Below are 23,390 nucleotides of genomic sequence, written 5' to 3'. Positions count from 1 at the left end.
CCAAAATTTGCTTTTTTATTTTCTTCCTCAAGGTACTCAGCTAGAGCGTTTCTGAGCTGGGTTCCCTTGCAGAGCACCTGATTGAAAATTAGGTATTATTTCAGATGCATGTGCTGATAAATAGTACAGGGCAATTGGAGGGAATCATCTGAAGGCTCAGCTGATGGGACAATAATCCCTGAATATCTAGTTTAGTCCTCATACCTTTACAACATCTGATTATGGCAAAAGTGCTGCTATACCCAAAGCACAGAATTCTCAGCAGATCCATAAAAAAAGTGAATAAAAAACCACTTTCCAAGTGTTTTTCTATTAAAAAAAAACACTTTCCAATGTGTTACCATGTGACCCACAGAGGCCCTGCCTGGTGCCATTAAGTGTTTCCCAAGGCTACACTTGGTTTAGTCCCCTTGCTGTGCTGCTGAGTGCTGAGTGAGCTGGTGCTCTGGGCCCTTTGGGGACCCTCCAGCTCTGAATCCTCCACTGCTGCACAGGGAAATCTTCTGCAGAAAGAAGATTTGAAGGTTGTTGCAACAGCTGAGTTCCTTTCCTCCTGTCCTAAAGGAAAAAATGGAAATTGCCTAAAGTAGGTTTACTTGGTGCTTGAGCTGCAGTAAGTCCTGGAGAAGGATGGTGCTGGTAATGTCCATGATAGAGATGGAGTCACAGGCACAGTTTGCTGCTGGTTGCCTCACTCAGGGGTTGAACAGAGTGCTTCATTCATCTCCTGCTGTCCTTTTGCCTCTTGTCTGAAACCAGCAGATGATGGCAATGTGAAACAACCTTTTTGTTTGCTGTCTGTGATGTGTGCCTGCTTGTCAAAGTAGGTAAACCTTTGGCAGCTCCTTGCCTTCTCTGGGTTTGATAGAGTATCTCAAGCTGCAGAACACTGAAATGGCTTTTGCAAGATGCTCTGCTCTTTGGTTCAGATCTAGCAAAATATTGATGAAATATTTCAGTACATGGATGTGAAAATTCGGGTTTTACACTAAACTATACTGAAGCAGATTACAGAAATAATCTGCCATCAGTCAGTCCCTTGAGAATTAAGAAATTCTGTGCCACAATAAAACCCCTGACCCCAGCCTGTGCAGCCCTCACTGTCTTTTATTAGCTGTGACAGGATCCCTCTCCACATGGGTTACTTAAAGGCATGTTCTTGTTGGCATGTACATGTTTTAATAAAAGGTTTTAAGTTGGGATCTTCTTTAGTAATTTAGAACAAAGGTAGACTAAGGCAACCATGCCCCAGCAGGAAAGCTCTCCTGTTTATATATGCTGCAGAGTAGATACATCCTAAAGTTTTACTCTCAGAAATTAAATTAAAGTAGTCCCAATATAGGTCCAAATAAGTTTTCAGGCAACTGTAATGCCCACTTCTCTTCCCATACAGGAAATATCATCCTTTCTGTACCCAGAGGATACAGACCAGTGTCAAACCAATGTCTCTCACTGCTAGATCAACTTTTAAGTGAAACACAGAAATCCATAAATTATCAGAGGCAAACTCTGAACCTATCAAAATCTACTTCTTTTATTCCAAGTCACATTGTTGCTTCTGCCTTCTGAATTGTTCTTCTGTGCCTGTAAAGCCCCCAGTAGTGTGGTGAGAAAAGAAAACCCAGTGAAGCAGAAACTGAAAGAAATTAAAAAGAAGGAAGGAAACCAGCCCTTGTCTCGGTGCTGGAGTAGCACTTCACTGATAACCCCCAGGCACTGCAGAGCAGTTTGTTACTGTCTCAAACATGCTGCTGGCTGAATGAGATGCTCAATAAGTCCTTCACAAAGTGAAGCTAAAACTGCTGAGCCCCTTTCTGGAGGCTGAGCAAAGAGCCCTTGTGTTTTCTTAAATAGGTGCTATTTGAAGTTCTGCTGTTCAAGGCTCAGAGGGAGTGATTTCTTTAAAGTATCATGGAAATTTTGGATATAATAGCTCTGTGGAACACTTAAACAGCCAGCCTAAACTGCTATTCAGGGCAGCCATTTATGGTAAGACTGAAGGGGCAGAATTCCTCACCATTCCCAGCCCTGGATACACAGACCCTGTGCAGGACCCATTTGTGGTCCTGTCAGCTTTTAGGAATGGCAAAGGAGTTTTGAACAACAGCAAAGTCTCCAGCTGTGCTTTTTGCCCACCTTGACCCTCTTCTCTGCCACCTGTAGACCCACACCATGTGTGCTGCCTTCTTGGCATACAAGCACAGGGATTTCTCTGTGTGCAGAACAAGGAACTGGACTGGGCCACTGGTGATTTTAGGTGTTAAAGGCTGCAGAGGCTGGAACAGATGGTTTTATAGAGAGGAAAAGGGAGATGGTGCATGTCTCAGTGTTTCCTGGGCACATCTTCTCCTTCACTTAAGCCTTTCAACTGAGTCAGGTAAATGTCAAAGTCATGGGTGCTTATGTGGGTAATAAATGGGTTAGAAAACAGCTGGGCAGCTTACAGAAACCTAAATTGTGCAGGCAGTGCCTTCTCTTCAGGACACATATGTGAGATTTAAGAATAGTTTGGTCAAAGATAAGTGTCCAGGTATTGTTCTGGGGAACCTGCTGAGTTACAGGCCTCAGCTTACATTCCCTGATCACACAAATAGATCCATTATCACTCAGAGCACTTAAGAGCACTCAAGAGTGTGGCTCCAGCACTGGAACGTAAATTATCTGGGTGTGCCAAAAAGCCTCGTGCAGAAAAGCATCCACAGCTTTGTCAGATGTGGACACTGTTGGTATTTTAGTGCTAATGGCCTGTGTGCTGTGCACCTCATTCTCCTTGCTTCTTGTAAAAATCATTAGCCTGTGCTAGCATTTTGTAGGAGTTCATATTTTGGTCTGTGGTCTTGTATCTTCTTAGAACAAAATGCAGTGTGTTCATTTAAAGGATGTTTATTTAAAAAAAAAAACAAGACAAACAAGAGAAGGCTACACCACTGGCAGAAATGTCTTTAAAAATTTATAACTGGTTACATACAATGTGCATGGAAGTAATACCTTGGGATCACAGTGATGGACCAGGAATCATTTGAGCTAGCCAGTGCATAAACACAAAGCACAGAAATGTGTCTGCCCATGTGATGCTAAACCTTCATCTGCTGCTCTGCTGGGGGCAGCTCTGTCTCCTCTAATCCAGCCTTCCTTCTGTTCCCTTCTGCATTTCTTTTGGGGTTTATGTCTGTGTGTAATGCAGTGTGAGAAGAACTATTGTGAAGTTATTCCCTTGCCTAAGAAAAGTCCTCCAAGCTTTTTGGCAGCTGCAGAATTAATCACACATAATAATTGCATCCGTGCATGATCATTATTATACCAGCAGCATATTAACCCCATTAAACAAATACAATAGCACTGATGCTGGAAAAGACAGGAGGGGAGAGAACAAGCTATCAGGATTTCTATGGGGAACAGGAGAAATTCTTGAAGTAAAGACTTGTCTCAAAACAAACATCTACCTGAGCCACAGGTAACGATGTCAACAAGTAGAGAAAATATTCCCATAGGAAAATTAGGATCTTTAAACTAGGATCCTATTTGCTCTGGGATCAGAGTGCTTGAAAGCCATTAGTGGATTTTATTTTATCAGCTTATTTTTGAGGGAAGAAAAGTTATTATTCCTGTTACATTCCTGGAGAACAAAGGCACAGGTTAATTCCTTTAATTACTTCAAAGCAGGCCAGGAAGCTGAATAAAATAAATCAACTTTTAACCTGCATATCTTGCTCTGAACAGGGAACTTGCTTGAGCTCCTAAAGCTTTGTGATTCATGTTCCCATGTCATCAGTAATAGAAGAGGGATCTGTGCCAGGGCAAGCTGGGATGGATTCAGTCCTCCAGATATTGGATAACAGAGCAGGAGATGTGCTGGGAAGCTTCTTGCTGCCGACTGCTTGCCAGTCAGTGTCAGTAAGATTGCAGAAAACCACCTCTCCTTCTGCACATTCTTGTTGCCCATCCATGAATGTAGCTGGAATAAGCTTATAATAAGAACAGCTGAGGAAGCTTTGTTCTGGGTGGAAAAGATGAGGCCAGATGCAAGGAGCCCCAGGAGGATGTCTCAGTAACAAGCAGCTGGGCAGTGAGGTGGAAGAGGAAGTGTGGATGAGTGTAAGATATTGCATGGGGACACAGGTGGAATTCAAACGTGAGCAGGATGGACTCAGAGCCTCTTGGGAGTGAAATATTAGGCTCATGGTAAATAGCTGCAGGAAAATGTCAACTCAAGGGTCACCAATAGTACTGAAAAAACCCCCAAAGTAAAGGTGGACAAAATGGAAAATTGGTGTTTGATTGTAAATGAGCACCGTGTACAGTTCTGTCTTCCTCTGTTCAAACAGAATATGGCCAGGACTGGAAAGATGTGGTGAGGAGTGTTGGAGACAATCAGGGGGAAGAGGAGCAGCTTCCAGCTGAATAGACTGTGCCTCCTACAGTGCTCCAGCAAAAGGAGGTGGGGGAGGACTCACAGAGGTCTCTAAGTGTCATTGAGAAAGTGAATTAACAACACAAATTTGCCGTCTTCTCCTGATACAAAACCAAAGGATGGTAAAAGGAAGTGAGGAAGGAGCAGGTTCTGAAGAGGAGACCGCTCTTCACCTGAGCTGTCAAATTCCTCTAGAATTAGAGAATGCCATGGATGCTGGAAGCCTGCTTCAATTCTATGCAGCACAGGAGAAATCCACAGAGAAAGTTCCACAGAGGACTGTTAAATACAAAGCCTCTGGCTGAGGAAGTTCCTGAATCACAAATCACTGGAGATTTGAGAGTATTTGTGAGAGAACCAGCACATGCCATATTTTCATGGATTTATGTGTGTGTGGTACTGGGTGCTGTTGGGTGGATGGGCTGGCTGTGTACAGCTCTCCCCACCACATGTGGCACCTGGGACTGAGAAGCCTTAGGAGAACAAATGTCACACTCAAAACAAGTGAAAAAGGGACTTTCAAGGAGCAACTGTGAGATTTTTGTGGGGGATATTCCATAATAATTAGACATCCTGGGATAGTGTGTGGTTATCCAGTAATGTTTTCAATAGCTTTAGGTTTCTGAAAGGTCTGTGAAAAGCACAGTCCATGATACAGTTACTGGATGTAGGAATCAAGATCTTTCTGAATCAAAGGACAAAGTGGATGGATGGTGATGCTCTCCCACTCCTATGGCTGTGAACACAAAAATTCTTCCCCTCCCAAAACAGGCAGAAGAGAAAAGCCATTTCCACCAGAGTGGAACCATGCTCATTCCAAATTTCTACCAGAGTGGAACCAGCTCACTCCAATGTTTAGTGGGAATCTGCAGTGGCACTGCCGAGCTGCAGGAGATCTGATCACAGGCTGTGTAATCCAGCCATGCTCGTGGGCACTGCTGCTGCAGGTGACAAAAGCCAGGCTTAAGCATCCTTACATCCTGCTCTCGTGGCTGGGCAGGTGTGTGTCCTCCCTGCTCTGCTGGGGTGTGCATCCCTGCTTTCTCTGGTAAAGCCCCAGCCCCCTCTCTGAGGCAGCAGCAATGCACTGATGTGGGAAGGAGTAGAAATGCCCTTTTTAGAGGAGAGCCATGCTGTGCATCCCGAGAGGTGCCTGTGCTCTGCTGTAGCTGTGTCAGCCTGGGCTGGAGCTGCACCTCGCCAGGGCTGGGAGTGCAGGCAGGTGGTGAACCAGCTCTGCAGCTGACACGTGTCCCAGGTGCTGTGAAATGAGTGGACATGGGCTGTTGAGGCAGCAGAGGAAGATTACTGAAGAACTGAGCTCCAAGGTGCTCCAGGAGAAGCTTTCTTTCCCGAGAGACCTGTGCAGTTGCTTCCAGGGAGCCCTCATCTCCTGCCCCTCTTGCATGTCACTGATGCCAGCATTTCCCTGCCCTGGAACAGTGCTTCCAGGGACCAGGGCATTCTTTTCTACTGCATTTTAAATTAAAGGCACTGCTGGTCTGTTCTCTGATGACTCACATGTTGTGAAGGTTGCCAGCTCCCAGCCTCTCCCTTGTGAGAGAGCTGCCAGCCCCGGGAGAGGGAACCTGAGAAGAGGCTTGGTGGAACAGGGAAAGGAAAGCTGGCTTCTCAGCAACGCAGTAGGCAGCTCCCAGCTCTTGTATGATTTATACAGTATAGGCCATAAACTGCCTTAATCCAGACTTTCATGACGTGGGGTTGGGATCAAAAGCTCGGGTCTAATCCTCCTCCCGGCTATTTTACTGATCCAGCTGCAGTGAGCCTGGCTCAGAGTGTGAATGTTGAGTGTTCTGCCCCACTGCTGGTTGAAAGGGGAGGCAAAGGCAGCACTAATGGACTTGTGGGCCTTGGACTGAGAGCTCACATGGGGCTGCCTGTACAGAGCAGCACAGAGCAGAGCTCACATGGGGCTGCCTGTACAGAGCAGCACAGAGCGGAGCTCACATGGGGCTGCCTGTACAGAGCAGCACAGAGCGGAGCTCTGGGGCTGCTCTGCCATGCAGCGCTGCCGTTCATTATGTAGGCTGGGAGCGTGGGCTTGCCAGCTGGGGGAAATTAAGCTCCAGGCCCAAGGCTTTCTTCTGCTGTGGCTGTTATTAGTCTGGATTGCAGCATGCTGACATGGTTATCCTGCTTTTGGAAATGAGCTGGCTCGCCTGGAGCGCGGGTGGGAAAGTCCGCCCGGCGCTGTGCGGTGCCCTGCAGTCCTCAGACGTGAGGGGTCAGGAGTCTTTGGTTGTTTACTTCCTTTCTAAATATAAATTCAAGCAGGGGGGTTGGATGCTTTTGTATTTGCAGTGCTGTTGCTCACGGGTCAGCTTTACTAATAGTGGTGGTGCTTAGTGTAAGTGAAAGCAGAACGCTCTCGCTCTGGTCCCCGCTCCAAAAACAGGAATGCATAAATTACAGTTGATTATTCCCCTGAGTTGTCATTATCAGTTAGTTCCCTCAGAAGAATCATGACAGAAATGGGTCATTAGAAGAATCCTGGAAAAACTGATTGCCTTTGCAGATGAGCTCTCCAGAGGTGTTTGATGGTTGATGGAGACAGAGCAGTCTGCACGAGGAGAGGTTTGCCCAACCCTCTGGAGTAAGAAGATGCAGCACTAGCCCAAAATGTGTCTGGCTTATTACAGCATTCTTGATTTAGTGCTTTTCAGTCTGGTATTAAATGCTGAGATGTTGGTATTTTATGTATACGTGGACATCGTACAGTCCACTCATACCAGAGAGGCAAGATGAGCTCAGAGCAAAAATGCTCTGAATGCAGCAAGAACTTCTCTTCCAAAACCTGCATGGAAAGGAGAGCCTGGTAGATGCCGTGCTAAAATTGGTCTTGGCAAAATTAGACTTTGTTCTTGGATCTTCACAGACTTCTGTGTAACCGTGGGCAAGCTGCAGTCTCAGACGCTCCCAGATATTTAGAGGTCTCACTCTTCCTCACTCAGTGAGACGGGTGCCTAAACAGAAGGTGAGTACTTAGGCACTTTAAAGAGTGTCAGGCCTAATCTCTTTTCCTTTTGTGCTTGATGGAGGTGGCACAAAAGTAAACACTGTGAAGAGCACAGAGTGCTGAGACACACGGTAATGAGGCCATTACTGAACCTGAGCATGTAATTAGGTGGAAAATGTTTGCCTTCATAATGAATAGATGCTCTTACACATACATTCCTCAGTAAATCGTCAAGTTCATCCTTGCTGTAGCAACACTAATTTCACTGTGTAACTGGGGATGGATTTTCTTTGGCAAAGTCAACAGGAGGGGAGAGCTTTCCATCCCAGAGGACCAGAGTGGATCACAAGAAAAGCTGTATTTTCTGATGAGATACCCAAAAAGATGCTGCAAAGAGCACAATGCAGGAAGGCAAAACTACAATCTTAAAATTTAGTTAGTGAAGCAGAATAACAGCTCAGCCTCATATGTACCAACTCTGCAAAGCAAATTTCAGATGCTAAATATATGATCCACACCTACTCTTTTATTTCTGTTCAGGCAAGCTTGATTCGTTTGGCTGGTAAAATACACCCAGTGGAATAAACTTGAGGAGAATTTCCAGCCTGATTTAGTTGTGACTTGCACTGGTTTTGTGCCTGTGTTTTCTTGGGGGTGAATAGGGCTCCTAGTATTAGCTCTGCCTTGAGCACAGTCTCCTTCCAGCCTGATCCAGAGGATACATACAGAATTCTCACCTACCTTGGTACTGAACAGACGGGGTCTTGGTGCAGAATTATGTAGAAATCTGACATATATTAAAGAAAAAGCCAACTTTTCCGACTTTAACTCATTGGTGGTGTGGTGGTCATTTTTCCTCAAAGCCAGCTGTGTTATTCCTCACTTGCAAAAGCTGAGGCCTCGGTCAGGGATGTGACATCCTGGAGTTTATGGCTGTAAGACTCTCATCCATTCATTGCCTGCAAAATTAACTGGGACATGCTGAAACAGTATCCCATGAGGTGCTTTAGCTGTGGCACTTGCTTTAGTGTTAACACCTAAATCATCTGTGCTGGTATCACTGTCTGCTAGATCTGTGCTGAATTATGGCATCTGCTTTTTGGATTATGAATTGGTTGACTCCTTTGGGCACTGTTCAGATGGATGTGCCTGCAGTTAGGTGTGATGAATCCCACCTGAGCTGCCAGAACTGGTGAAAGTCAGAAGGAAGTATGACAGCAAGGTTTACTGAAAGTAAAATCTAGACCTCAGTGCTTTCCCTGTCTTCTTAGAAAAAGAGATGCAGGCATGTGTGGGACACCTTTCCCTAAAATAGCATAGGAAGGTAATGCTGGGATGGTAGTGAAAAGAAAGAAAAATTTTGAAGTTCAAACAGAGAATTGTACTAATTACATGCTTGTTTGTATTTAAAAATCAGTCTGGTGGAGTTCTTCCAAAATTTTGAAATCCCCTTCTCAGAAAAAACAAAAAAACCCCAATGAATACATTTAAAAAATCCAAAAAACCCCTACTTATCTTTCTTTCAGGGAGCTGCCTGCAGTCTAGACCAGCAGCCAGGACTTACACATGAGGAATGCTTCAGTGCACATTGTGGTTTGTCAGTGCCAAGTACAGTGACATCCCTACAAACACTGTAGGAGTTGTGTCTGCTTTCACATTGAGTCAAGCTGGAACAGAGGGTCCTCTCTCGGGCTTTGTGTTCCTGATGAGCCTGAAGTTGTTACAGATTTCAGTCCCTCAACACTGAATATTACAGTGGAAATTAGTGGAAATTACACCTTTCAGTAAAGTGGGTTTTTTTTCCTTCCCAGACACAATCAGGAAATTGAATCAGAGCTTTCCCTTTCTGTGTGACAAGTTGGTCTTTGCTGGCAAGATCCTCTCCATCCCCAGCGTTCTGCTGGGAGCCAAGCTGGCACCCCCAGCTAATGACTGGGCTGAACTTTCCCCACAGTAACTCGATAGCTGTACAGCTGTGCAGGCTCACAATTTGCTCCTTGATTGTCAGCCTCCTGACAGCTTTTTCAGGGGAACAGTTTGAGAGGAGCGGGAAGCCCTGCTTTGGAGACGTGGAAGTGTTTTCACACCTGAAGTGCAATTTCACACCTTGTGTTGCTCAGTAGATAAGTGCGTAAAATAGCACATCAAACGGGAACAGGAGAGGGTAGAAATGCTGCAGACAAGAGATGGAGGCTTGTTATTTATTTCCTATCTTCAGCACACTCTGAAATAATACTCACTTGCAGGGACCCAGGCACAGATTATGAAGAGGTTAGCAGAGGACTTGTCTAGCCAGGGAATCTGTCACTGTCATGTGCAGAGCAAGGTGAAAACTTTCACTGAGCTGGGTCTGTGGAGCTCTGGGAGCTCTGACACCACAGTGTTAGCAACCATGTAATAGAGGAGAACTGATTAATACAGGAGGCAGCAGGAATTTAAAGAGCAGATTTACAGGAGCACTAAATTGACCATCCTTTCCTTGTATTTGCTAAGCATGTTTTACTACTTGTATACACTTAAATTGTAAATAAAATTCAACTTGGGTCCACCAAAAAAGTAATATGAGATTTTGGAAAACTATTATGGGAGATCAAATAATTTCACTGTTTCTGCAGGGTGTTTTTCCCTCTTTTTCAAGACCCTTATTTTTTAGTATCCCAAAAAATAAATAGTGGTGGAGAGGCAAGGGCAGCTGAAGGAAGCCTGGGTAAGGCAGCCCCAATGAAGCTTGATTGTGAGGGAGAGGAAGGGAAGGTGGAGACACTATTTGAAGTGGAGAATCCATAGAGATGCTCACAGCTTTGGTTACACAGGTTTGCTAGGACTAGGTACCTGATATCCCATTCTTTCCAAGAGAGTGATGTAGGTACAAAGTTTGTGGTGATTGGGAATGGGTCTGTGGCCCAGCCTCATCCCCAGTGGGCACAGCTGTGAGCAGTAGGTGAGCAGCAGTGACAGCAATGAGCCATGGAGTGCCCAGGTGTGCTGAGCAACCACCCAAGGGAACAGAGGGCACACAAGGGCAATGCATCAACATGAGGGGGATAAAAGGTTGGGCTGAAGAACGAGAAAGAGTAGACCCTTGCAGCCTTCTGAAGTGATAGGATATTACTCTGTATGGGCAGGCTCCTTAAGCCTTCTGATGTAGTATGGTGTTATTCTGTTTGGGGGGAATGCTTGAAGCCTTCTGGAATTGTACGGTGAGGCTCTGTGTATCATGGCAGTCTCAACTGTGATATATACTGCAACAGAGTGGGGCTGAAAGATGCATCAGTTTTCTTTTCTCCCCAGCTGAATATGAGAAAATCCCAGAGGTGCTTTCATCTTCTCCTTCTCATCCCATGGATTTTACCATGAGCGCCATCCAGCCCTCATCTGCTGTTCACTGCAGACTAAGCACCTCTGCTTGGATGGGTTTTGGGGGTGTTTTTTGACTGCTTGGGTCATTCATTTAGCCTCTCACCTGCCCCAAACATGTAATTTCCCTTATTTTTTTGTCTTAGACACCTATGGGAAGCTCTGCCTGCGCAACTCTGTGGGTCAGGAGATGTCCCGCTGCAAGACCTCCCTCCGCCGGGCACAGCCCAACCCTGTCTACAAGGAGACTTTCATCTTCCAGGTCTGTAGGAGCTGGGGGGTAGGATGGTCAGGACAGACAGAGATGAGAGATCTCTGAAGCCAGGTCATGGAAATTGTGGTTTATTGCAAAGGACCTGGGTGCAGGGGCACTGCTGGGAGCTGCCAGCCACAGCTTGGAGCAGGCCCGAGAGAGGGAAAGAGAGTGTTTGTCTTGGTTTGGAAAGACAGGAGTCTGCTAAGGAAGGCAGGAGCCTCCCCTGAAATGGAGAATGTAAACCCTCCCCACCCCTCCAAATTGCTATAAATTTTAAATTAAGGGGCTCTCAGGTAAGAAATATGGGAGCAGGAAATAACAGTTCTTTAACAGGGAAGAAAATAAAAGGATAAAATAAACAATGCAGTACACTGGAACAACACTGACAGAGTCAGAACTCAACCTGACACCCTGTGGGTCAGGGTGTTGGTAGCAGTGGCATTGGAAATGTGGCTCAGCCCTCCTGCAGTGTCAGGGGTGGTTCTGATGGAGCAGGGGGTCCTGTAGAAAATGGTGTAGTCATCCTCTAAAGATCCAGTGGAAGAAGAGGCAGCTGCTGTTCCTCTGGGAAATCCAGTGGAGAAGCTGTGCAGTTATTCCAGGATCTCCAGATTATATCCAGGCAGGAATGCTTGGCCCCTCCCCCTGGGCTCACATCTCCCAATGGGATGCTGTAGTTCTTATCAGCCATGCAGTGACATTCAATAGCTGTTATCAGCAGATGTCCCCCTAGAGGGCTGAGTGATTGTGAGCACATAGAGAGAGATAAGGAAAACTGTCCACTGACAAAAGACAACTGCCATACAGATGGTAATAGAACACATCTTGTCTTGCAAACTGGAACAGTGGTAAAGAGAGAGAAGGCAAGAGTGTGGTAAAGGGGATGAGAAAGTAAAAGAGAGGATCAGAGAGCAAGGCACCTGCTACAATGCAACAATTCTTCTTCTATGTTGAATGTTCTAATTTTCACTAACCAATGTAGTACAATGTGGTGGTGTTTGCAGGGGTCCCAGGATGAGGGAAGAGATGAGAATCTTGACTCACTCCATGTTTCAGAAGGCTGATTTATTATTTTATGATATATATTATATTAAAAGAAAATGATATATCAAAACTATACTAAAAGAATAGAAGAAAGGATTTCATCAGAAGGCTAGAAAGGAAAGAGATGGAATGATAATAAAATCTTGTAACTGACCAGAGAGTCTAAGACAGCTGGACTGTGATTGACCATTACTTAAAAACAACCACATGAGACCAATCAAAGATGCACCTGTTGCACTCCACAGCAGCAGATAATTATTGTTTACATTTCATTTCTGAAGCCTCTCAGCTTCTCAGGAGAAAAATCCCAGCAAAAGGATTTCTCATAAAATATGTCCGTGACAGTACAATATACAAATCCTATAGCATTTCCAACAGCCTATAACAACCATTACATTACCATTCTGTGTTACATTTTAAACCTTAAAAATGACTCTTTGGACCCCTTCTGCCAAGCTAGTAGTGTCTGCTCTGACCCTTGGGCCTGTCTGCAGGCAGAGGGTATTGTTTCATCAAAAGGGGATTACCTTCAGCTGGCCACACCATTGTTTTCCAGTTGTTCAGTAACTGAGGTATCTCAAAGCTTGCTTTCATTCCAATCTCACCTACAGTTTCCATATTCTCAAAGTCTTTTGCCAGCCAATCATATTTATAAGGCTTTCCTGTTTCATCTTCCCCACCACAGGTCGCCCTCTTCCAGCTCTCTGAGGTCACCCTGCTGATCTCCATCTACAGCAGGCGCGGCCTGAAGCGCAAGGAGATGCTGGGCTGGATCTCCCTGGGCCACAGCAGCAGCGGGGAGGAGGAGCAGAGCCACTGGCAGGAGATGAGGGAGGCACAGGGGACACAGGTCTGCAGGTGGCACACGCTGCTGGAGTCCTAGTGGGCACCAGCCTGCAGGTGCTGGCACAAAGGGCTGTCTCTCCTTGATCTCTGCCAGCAGAATCCAGCCCTGGCAGGGCACACAGCTTTAATCTGCCCCCCCAGTGGCAGCAGCTGTGGGTATCAAAGATAGCAAGGCCTGGGAAGCAAGTTTAGTTCTTGCCTTACCAGCTTGCCCTGCATTTTCTACATCCACATAACCCTAGTAAGAAGCAGCAGGAATACTTGGAAAATCCTTTCCTTGGACATTGTCTTGCTCATTTTTCTATAGGCTTAATCACCACAGACTGATTCTGATGTGATGCTGTTTTCTTCTGGGGTAAACTCTCACTTCCCCCTTTTCCCTTATTTGTATTAATGATGTTTGCAAATATTCTTGCCACGCAGATAGCTTGCAGAAAAGCTAACCTGCATGCAGATCACATCCTCTCCCTTTTATTATCGTGTTTCTAAGTCCTAGAAAAAAGCATTTGATACCACTGTAGACTGGATGATATATTTTTCAGGCAGCATGAGAAAGCACTCTTGAATTCTCTGTCAACTTTTAAGTGCCTAGACATTCCTACTGTTCTCCTGTACTAACAATTGATATAAGGACTAAATACCACTGGTATTTTTAATTAGGCACCCTGTGCACCTGTTAGCCTGCATTGACATAGGTTTGCACAAGAGATAACAAGCATCAGTTTTATATTGCATTATACAATGCATGTTTAGATGTTTACTTGAAGTTATGGCTTCTGTCATCACAAATACCAAAAAAAAAAGACCAGAACAAACTGCACAGCCACCTTTGTGCCTGAATCACTCCTTTCTGCATTGTTTTGCCCATGTGTTAATGTGATTTTTAGAAGTGAAGTTCATTCAGAAAAGCATTCCTGTGAGCATTGCAGGAGAGGGCTTCAGACCTGGGGTTTTTCTGTGATTCAGCAAAGCACTACTCAGTTTGTTGAGGGCTCTTCTTCAAATCTCCTGTAATATCTCCTTGGGATATGGAAAGGGTCTGGTTTTGGCATGCTGAGCAGTAGAGGATGCCAGACCATGTCACCTAAGCTGGGGAAGGAGCTCTCTTGCAGGCCAGGAACAGGCTCCAGAGGGGCTGCTGGCTCTGCTGAACTAGCACAGGAGAAAAGAGTTGTGCTTCCTGCCTCCAACTGAGAGCAAAGCAAGGAGCAGCCTTGCTGGATGAGGTGATGACACTGTCACGTGGTTACTTTTCAGACTGCGCTGTCCTTTTCCATTTTAATCTCTTTTCCTGTCTCTGGGAGCTGAAGTCCTGGGGATGATGGATGGAGGATGTGTCTCAGTCTGCTGCTTGGCTAAGTGGTTGTTGTTGCAGTGCTGAGTGTGACACAAAGGAGAATGTTCCTCCTCAGTGGAATGTAGGCAGTGAGCTGCTGAGATCTCCAAATGCTATCAGCTGCCCAATCTCCCATTCCCCACACTCTCTAGGAGAGGACTGTCTTTTCTCCATTCCTGCTGATGACAGCAAGACACAGGAAATATTTTGCTGAAGAGGTTTGTCTGTACTGAGTCACTTCATGGTTTGTTTTTGCCATTTACAGAGACCTGGCACCAAATTCTGCCTCCTCCTGCACCACAGCCACTTCCTTTGCTTCAATGGTGCTGTGCAAATCTAACTAATGCAAATTTTGGCACTGGCTGTTTGACCAAAATTGGTCCTTGGTGCTGGTTTTTGTCACATCCAGGCTAGACAGGCCCTGAGGGCACTCACAGGTTATCACTTGGTGTCACAGAGGCTCTGTCTGGCCAGGGAGGCAGACAGAATAATCTGCACAGAGAAGCACTTCTGCTACAGGTGATACAAGTTACTCTACAGACCACACTCTTGTATCTTCTTATCACCTGTCTGAGCATCATTTTTCCAGGGAGACTGGTGGGTATCCTATGCAGGAGGGTTTTCCTCCACTGTCTAGATAAGCTGGCACATCTGCTTTGCACTACTGGGGCTTTGAAACATCAGACAGGGTTTAACCCAAATGCAGCTCATCCAGCAAATGTGTTCTTGACTGCACTGTTAAAGCTACTGTATTATCAATGCAAGAAAAGTGAACATCTGAGTGGTAACCAGCAGAATAAAATTTCATTTATCATACACTTTTCTGCTGGGGAAAAATAAAAAAGTAGAGGAAACAGCCCAATTCAAAAGGCTGATTCTAGTTGTTTTCCAATCTCTCCATCTTTTTTGTCCTGAACTGCATAAAATGTATATGCAAGTGTTTATAATTAATTTTTATTACCTGGAATGTGTGGGTGTAATAAACTTACTGAGATTTTCTTCAGAACTTCTTGAACCTGCAAAGCCTTGCCTATGCTTCATGATTAGCTAAGGAAAAAGTGTAAGTTCATAATACATTTCAGCAGTGAACTGGAGATAACCCAGATTTATAACGGCATGATTAAAAAAAAAACCCTAATGAAAAAGATAATTTAAAAAAACAATGAAGTACAATGGGTTTGGACTTCCATGCTGTTTTCACAGATCTTTTCTGAAGATATGGCATTAAGGGAATTGAATTTTAATATATAATTTCATTGTAGAGTTTTTGGAGTCAGAGAAAAGCAAGTGAAAATGGCTTACTTAGAGTAAGTCAATTCCTAAGCAGGTGTTAAAACTTGGCTGTCCAAGGGAAGCAGGTTGCTCCATCCTTGCTGCCACATTTTACCCTTCTATTTTGTCAAAAATGTTGGAGGGAGGGGGCAAGGGCTGTGGCAGGGAGACCATTGGGTTTTTAGAGCTACTAGCAAAACTCTTGGCACATCCACATCCCAAGAAGTGCTTTTGTGGGGTTCTTTATGTTCATGCTAAAGCAATGGGGAAATTTAGGAATCTTGGGATGAACAAGGTGCTGGGGGTGCTCATGTTTGCTAGCTATATTTTGGGATTTTTATTGCTTTTGTGTTTTATTTTTCCTTCTATTATTGACTGTGTGTGAAATGGAGGCTTTGCAGCAGCTCTGGCATATTCCAAAGCTCCTGTAAATTCTTCCCATTGACAGATTGAATTAGTCATTGCTAATATTGATACAGGCTGGGCTTGTGCTCATGGTCTTTCTTATGTAAACACCACTGCCCTTTTAGTCACTGCTTTAACCCCCTGTTTCCTTTGGAAGTGACTGACAAGACTGAATTTCCAGGAGGTTTTCCATTCCTTGGGAATCCTGACTGTCACTTGACTTGCAGATAGGTTGTAGACCCTGTGCTCCCCTGGCCTTCTCCATGTGGGTGCTGATGCTCTCTGTTCCTGTGGGGTTCCAGGTGGGGAGAAGAGCTCTGAGAAGGCCATGAGGATTTCAGGGAGCAGGAGAGGAATGGATAACTTGGTCCTGGGAATGCTTGGGAATTTACAGGTCTAGATTATGGATGTTTCCTAATGCCCTCATGTTTTCTAAGATAATTTGTTCCTTTTTGACACCACTTTATAGTTTATTTGAATTTTCTAAAAAAAAAAAAAAAAAAAAGAGGCCTGAAAATATGGAAAGGGATTAACTGCATTGGCCCAGAGTATTATGGGCAAGTGCCCTGGATCCATCTCTGTATCTTGAACAGCATTGTTCAGCTGATTGCAGCCTGTTCTTTCCTTGTTCTCTCCCCAGCCACCATGCCCCAGTCCAGGCCAGAGAGCTCCTGCCAAGCTCTCTGCTGCTATTTTCTTTTTTCTTTTTTAATGTTTATTGACAACAGAACAGAGTGATCTCACCGTGCTTCTACTCCCCATAATAACGGTGATCTTCAGCTGATGCCCACAGAAATGAGCTCCTTTTTTAGCCCACTGAGCTGCAGCAATCGCTGCTCACTTTGTGAAGTACCTATTTGCAAAGGCTTTATCTGGATGATCTTCCACAACCTTTGATTTGTCTGGGTTTCCTTTTTGCCAGTGTCTTTAATTAGCTGGACCCTGCTGTGGCCTGCCTGTTCCTGTTGCTCTGCCTTGTCTCCTTTCCCTCCAGGGGCAGTGAGGGCTGTGCAGCTCCCGGGTAGGTGGACAATGCTGGGGTGTATTTTTAGCAGCTGCAGATCCCGAGGAGTTATTTGGTGCTTTACACAGCCGACTGATCTTCAGTCATGGATGGCCTTAGAAGTTCCTGGATGCACAGATCCAAAGGCTGCCAGCTGCTATTGATCATTTTCCCAGCATAAAGCTGAAGGTGGCAGCTTGGCAGAGGAGCAGGCTTTTCCTCTGGTGGCATTTCATTTTCCCCTTCAGCTGGAGCTGGCAGTGACCTTGGAGCTGGTGTGCCTGCAGTGCTTGCTTTCCACTCCCATATTTATCATTATTTTTAATCTGTGTGATCATAGCACTTCATCTCTCTGCCTTTTTCTCTCTCATCTCTCATGCCTTCTGCCCTTCAGCATGAAAACTAGACTGAAAAGCTGAGCAAAGAATATGGCCTCTCCATCATATTATCTCATCCCAAAATTGTGATGTTCCTGATCAAGACCTTGCCTTCCTGCTCTCTTGTCCACTTGTAGAGTTTGAAGTTTGTTGGTTGGGCTGTGACACTTAAATATTTACAGAGTGACACCTGTTCACCTCCGTGTGGACCAAGTTAATGGCAGAAGAAAGATCCTGGTTTGTATTTGCTTTCTTCCTTTTCTCATGGGCATTGTGCTCTGCAAAAGGACAACGGAGCCTGCAGGAATTAGTATGCAGGAGCATCCTCTTTCCATTTAAAATGTGCTAAGTGTGATGTTTGCAGCTATGGTTTGAGGGGAAGAAACAAAGCAGCCAGGGTTTGTAGAGAAGCTCACACTTTGAATGAAGCAGGTTTTTCCCTCCAGCATGTGATACCCCAACAAATACATTCTCATCTCCCAGGAAGCAGTGCTGGCTCTGAGCTCATCTGCCTCTGTGATACAAGCAGCCAGAAGATGACAGATCCTAAAGCTTGGAAAGGCATCCAAGATAATTCCACAGAGCTGGTCTGGGTGTTTATTTGGGATCTGGTGAGGATTTAACAAGCTGTCATGCAAGAAATGAAAACCCCAGGCAGTGGTGGGAAGGTGGTGGTGGGGGAGAGAGGCAGGAGGGGAAGGCTCTTGGTGAGCTTGTGCTGCTTAGAGCTGGGAATTTGCTCACTCCTTACTCCAGAAAGCAGCACAGCCAGGCTGCAGTGGCATCCAGCTTGAGCTGAAACCCAGTTTCTCTGCCTGACTCTTGAGCTCCAGCTCTGCTGAAGGCACACAGATTTTTTTATTCAGTGCAGAGTGAGCTTGTGTCTTCCTGCAGCCTACGCTGTGGGCCCTAAGAAATGAATGTGTAAATATTTTGTCTCTCACAGCAGCCCAAGGTCATCTTTCTGGAACAGCAAACAGGCACAGAATCCAAAGAAGATCAGTCTGTCATATGAGTAAGGTTAGCATCTGCACTTACAAATGACAAAGGCTATTAATCCTCATGCTGTAATCCCCAAGCTGTTTGCCAGCTGGCAGCAGGAAGATGCTCCTGCTCAACCCACACAGCTATCCATGTTTTTTCACCTTTGTAAAGCAGATATAGGTCAATATTGTAGCCTCAATAAAAAACTTGGTAGATGCCATTCATCTCTTTTGGCATTACAATCCCTCTGTTCTCCACACAAACCCTCTATACAAATGAAGGGATAAGAGGAGTGCTCTGGGCTGGGCTCTCCCTGTGCTGCTCCTCCAGAACAGAAGGCTGAAGGTGAGATTGTTCTCCCTCTTTTGCTCCCCCTGAGTTTGTCCTGGGTGGATGAATTTTGAGATCTCTCTGCAAAGCTGAACAACCTTAGCAGAGCTCTGCCACTAGACAGGTCTTTACACCTAGAGCAGGGAAAACCTAATTCTTGCAGAAGGCAGACAAAATTCCAGTGGTGGGACTTTTTTTGGTCTTAATTTGGGAACCTGCATAGGATTAGGGTATTGCCTATCACGGGAAAACAATAAACTCCTGAATCCTCTGAGGTATCACTGGTGGAGCAGGAGGAAACTGCAGGTAGTGATGCAGGAAGGCTGTGAGAGTCTGAACTCACACACCAAAAACCTGTATGGCCACTGGGTCACAGTCAGTATTGGGCAGCTGGGGTTGGAAATAGTTGAGGAAGAAACACAAAAGCCAGACAGGAGCTGTGAAACTCCATTCAGAACTGTTACTTGCTCATCTCTCAAGGAAATTGGAAAGTAATTTTTTTTTGCTGTAACAGAAATCACAGCTGCTTTGGCAGCTGCAGGTGTGAGGAGCTAAGGATGTTTCCTCCTTGCTTTTCTATTTCCTCTGGCTCTGGAGGGGGACATCAAATAGACACCAAATACTCTGGAGGTGTTTGTCCCCTGTAGAGTCATTCCCAGTATGGGCTGATCTTACTGAGAAACAAGAGACAAAAAGCTGATATTGGCCATGGGTGAGGAACAAGGATTCAGGGTTCACACAAAAGCAGGATTCTTCCTGAGCCCCACAACCATTAATTAGCTGTGACCTTCAGGGAAGGCACTTCATCATGCCAAATACTTCCTCTCTCTTCATTTCTCTTAGGGTAACATTGCAAATTTCTCTCTTCATTAACAACCAGGAAAAAAAATAATATAATTTTGCCAGCTTTCCTCATCCCTGTTATGTCTTGTTAGCACTTTCCAGGTGTTTTTCCTTCATGCTGTCTCCATCACTGCATCTCCCACCCTCTCATTAATGTCTGCAGAGCTCTGGTCCAAGGCAGGTCAGTGCCTGGTAGCAATATTTTTTGTTCATGGTGCTCAGGATAAAACCTGTCCTCCAATCCCTTGTCACTTTGTGGCACCTCAAGCACAAGTTTTCCAATTAAACTGGTATCACATCTCTGCTGTATTCCTCTGCTGGCATTGCTGTGGTTTGTGTCTTGCTGGGCTTTGTTCCCAGCTGTAACTTCATTGACTTTTCCCAGCAGAGAATTTTGTTTGTCAAGAAGAGTAAATGAAGTAATCATTTGGTAGACTTAGCATTTAAATACTGTGTGACATTTATATGTGTGTGTGTATATATAAAAAATGGTTTTTATGGCAGAGTGCCACGGGGCGTTTGCATGAAGCACATCTCAATGTATATTTGACTGTTGATTTAAATACACAGTATGTAATAAGTTATTTTTAGTGTGTATTGACTTCTTTCTATATTGGAACAATATACCATCTCTGGCAGGGTTTTGTTGTCTCTGTTGTGGGCACAGCTGGACACTGAGGTGTGTCCTTGTCCTGTTTCCTCCTTGTTTTCCAAGAGGTGGGAGTTGCTCCCCTCAGGAGCTTTGTGGGTGCACAGATGTCCCTCCTGTGGTTTGCTGCCACAGGACAGAGTTGTGAGCCTCCCACTGCACCCCCCACCCGGTCTTTAGTAGAATATTTCCTATTTCTCCTTTCTCTGCTGCCATCTCCTCAGCACAGAGAGCTGGCTGGTGTTTGGAGTGATTCAGCCCCGTGGCTGAGGGAGCACCATGGAGATCTCAGCTCCCCTTTCCCAGCCTGAGATCTCAGAAGCACTGAATGGTTTGGGTTGGGAGGGACCTTAAAGATCATTTCATTCCAACCCCCTGTCATGTGTAATATCCCACTAGACCAGGTTCCTCAGAGCCCCATCCAACCTGGCCTTGAGCACATCCACAACGACTCTGGACAAGCACAAAATTTATCTATAAATTGTTTACTTGAAAAAATAACAATACAGACAAATTAATATGAATGCCACATCCTTAACTTCTGTTGGTGCAAAGGCAAGGCTTCTAGAGCTTGCATTTATTGATGAATTATTTTTCTGGTAAATAAAGCTATAAAGGGAGAACTTTACCTACTGTGAAAGTTATAAGAAACAAATTTATATGTCCTTTTCATTTTTGTAAAGCTCAAAGATTTGCACTCAAAATTGTACCTTGAATCTATTGCTGAATGGTTGGCATTGACTGGTGAGGGGCCACTGGGATGGTGTGAGCATTGTTTCACTTGCTGGGTATGTGATTGAAAGAGATGAAAAGTACAAGGAAAAGATGTTTAGATATTCAGCTGGAAAACTGGTATGGGTTTATTTCTTAGCTTTTCATGAATTTGACAATGAAACATTTTTTATTTTACTTAAGTGCTAACGTGCATGATCATACAATATATTGCCTCTTGCTAATTATATGCTGTGTTAGGAATACTAATGTCTGGATGATATCTGACTGGAAAAAAAAAATCAGCATTGAACCCAGCTTCTGCAGAATTCTGGGCTGAAACTAGCCCTGCACACACAGCTGTCCACACCTTAGAAACAGCCTTATTTTGTCATGGAGAATGCTGCTGTTACAGGTTTATCAATAAAAGAGAAGCAGATGGCTCATGTAGACATGCAAACCCATCCTGTCTTCCTTTTTGTTCTCTCTGTGGCAGAAAGGAGTGAATATGCATCCAGGAGAGGGGGATGTGCTTTGTTCAGAGCAGGGATGCAGGTGCCTGGTGCATAATGCAGGACTGGCAGGAATGGGAAGTGTCTGCCCTGCCCTTGGTCCCCCTGTCCATCCACATGGACACAGCGGCTCTGTGGCAGCAGGATGGGGTGTTCCAGGGGCTGAAGAGATTCCCATCTCCCACTGGTGCCCTGGAGTGGCTGTCTGAAAGAGGCTAGACCAAATTAAGAGAATAAAAGTGGGTATTTATTGAAGGCCTTCACTAGGGACACCTTGGGCAGTGAAAGCCTCTGAGGGGCTACACCCAGGATGGACAATGGTCACAAGTTTTTCATACAGTTACAAGTTTGGTCCATTCCCATATCAGGGGTTAATCCTGCAATTACAGTTTCAGGTAATGAAGTAATTTACTCCAAGTTTGTCCCCCCATTTCACTGCTGTTTGCATCTCTTGGGGCCTGAGACAATGAGGTGTCCTTGGGGTTCAGGCATAGAGAGGAATTGTTTTGTCTGAGCAAAATGGGAGAACAGCAGCTGACAGGCTGTGGAGTTTTAGAGTTACACACTAATGCAGTACAGGACCTGAAAAATATGAAAGCTAAATCCTAAGGCATCACCATCATGTCTCTGCTTCCCTCTGCATAGAGCCATTCAGCCAGCTCTGTGTGGGGAAGGAGAAGCTCTGGCTGTGCCTTTGACATCTGCTCTTCCCTGCTGTCCCACCCAGCCCTGGCAGGAGTTGGAGGAGAAGCCCCTCCAGCCCCTCTGTGGTGGTTCCCTGCACTCAGCATTTCTCCTGCACACCAGGGATGTGTGGGCACATGGAGTCAGTGTCCCCAGGCAGTGTCCCCAGTGTCCCTGCTGTGTGCAGACACCAGCCTTGCTGCCATCCTGGCTGCGTGTGTGGGGCATGGAGGTGTCGGGCTCTCTCGCTGGTCACAGTGACCCTGAGAAAAGTTGGAAAGTTTTTTTTTCCCAGCTTGGTGCTTGAAGAAGGAGTCAGGACTCTTCATTTCTCAGTCTCAAGGTTGTTTATTGCATCTTATCTATAAAATTCTTTCTCCTGTCCTGCCGAGATCAGCTCAGCAGGGCAGTTCCAGGCACTCTGCCTGCCCCAGGGCAGTGTTTATGTCTTTATACTAAAAACTACATGTACAATGTTTACAATTACTTTCCAATACCTATCACCTATGTTAGACAGTGAGCTTCTACTCTAAACCAATCTAAAAGTGCCAACATCACAGCAGAAGATGGAGGCCAAGAAGAAGGAGAAAGGCTGGATACACCCAGATCCCTCCATCTTGCCCCCCTGAATCCCCATTCTAAAAACCCCAAAATCTGCTTTTTGACCTTGTGATAAATTCACTGTCATTCTACTTAATTTGTCATGGCCTGCAGATCTTCATCTAAGGTTGGTAACTTGCTCCAGGGGTCATAATCAAAACCACAGGGGCATCTTGGGCTCTGTGCCAGGGTCTCTGAGCCCCCTGGCAGGGGTCCTGGCTGCTCAGGACAGCCAGAGGGATGTCCTGGCTCCTGACATGGAGGGATCCCCCCATCAAAGCTGGGGTGGCCACTTGGTGGAAACAAAGGTAAGAGCTCAAATGATGAGCTGGAGAGGTGAAATTGGGCCAACAAAAGGTGTTTCAATGTCTGGTGGCTGCTTTTGTTTGCATCTACCTTTGGTCATGATGTACTTGTGAGTGGTTTACTTCTGGCAGGTTGCAGTTGTAATCCCTGCCCACATTAAGATGGAGAGTGATAGAAACTAAAAAATTCCCAGATTGGTGACTTTGAACTGGGGTTAGTTTGTTCCTCTCAGAATAGCAGTGCCAGATTTGAGGGAGACATGAGAAACCACGATTTCTGCAGCCCTGCTGGCACACACAGGGTTGGCTTTCCAGGACCAGCCCTGAAATAGAGTTTCTTTTTCTGGCAACAGTTGGTAGCTTCAGTGCTTGGAAACCTCAGCAAAGGCAGCTGATACAAGACATGTCTGAGGACACAGAAAACCCAGCCCAGGGCCCTTCATCTTAAAGACCGTGGAGAAATGGGAGGCTCAGAGAGAAACTAGGGA

General features: G+C 45.3%; 1 protein-coding gene across 6 annotated transcripts in view; it reads left to right on the top strand.

Annotated features, from left to right (window-relative positions):
* SYT16 (synaptotagmin 16) overlaps positions 1–21,265 on the top strand; it is a 114,280-nt gene extending 93,015 nt beyond the window's left edge. For all 6 annotated transcript variants that reach the window (XM_036384307.2, XM_036384309.2, XM_036384304.2 and 3 more), the window contains 2 exons: positions 10,892–11,007; positions 12,731–21,265. In XM_036384307.2, coding sequence (XP_036240200.1) covers positions 10,892–11,007; positions 12,731–12,928 — 314 coding nt within the window. In that variant the 3' untranslated portion in view covers positions 12,929–21,265. The remainder of the gene's footprint in view (positions 1–10,891; positions 11,008–12,730) is intronic.
* Positions 21,266–23,390: the final 2,125 nt, after the last annotated feature.

Source organism: Molothrus ater, chromosome 6 (genome assembly GCF_012460135.2).
Source record: "Molothrus ater isolate BHLD 08-10-18 breed brown headed cowbird chromosome 6, BPBGC_Mater_1.1, whole genome shotgun sequence".
Lineage (NCBI taxonomy): Eukaryota > Metazoa > Chordata > Aves > Passeriformes > Icteridae > Molothrus > Molothrus ater.
This window is presented reverse-complemented; position numbering and strand designations above follow the sequence as displayed.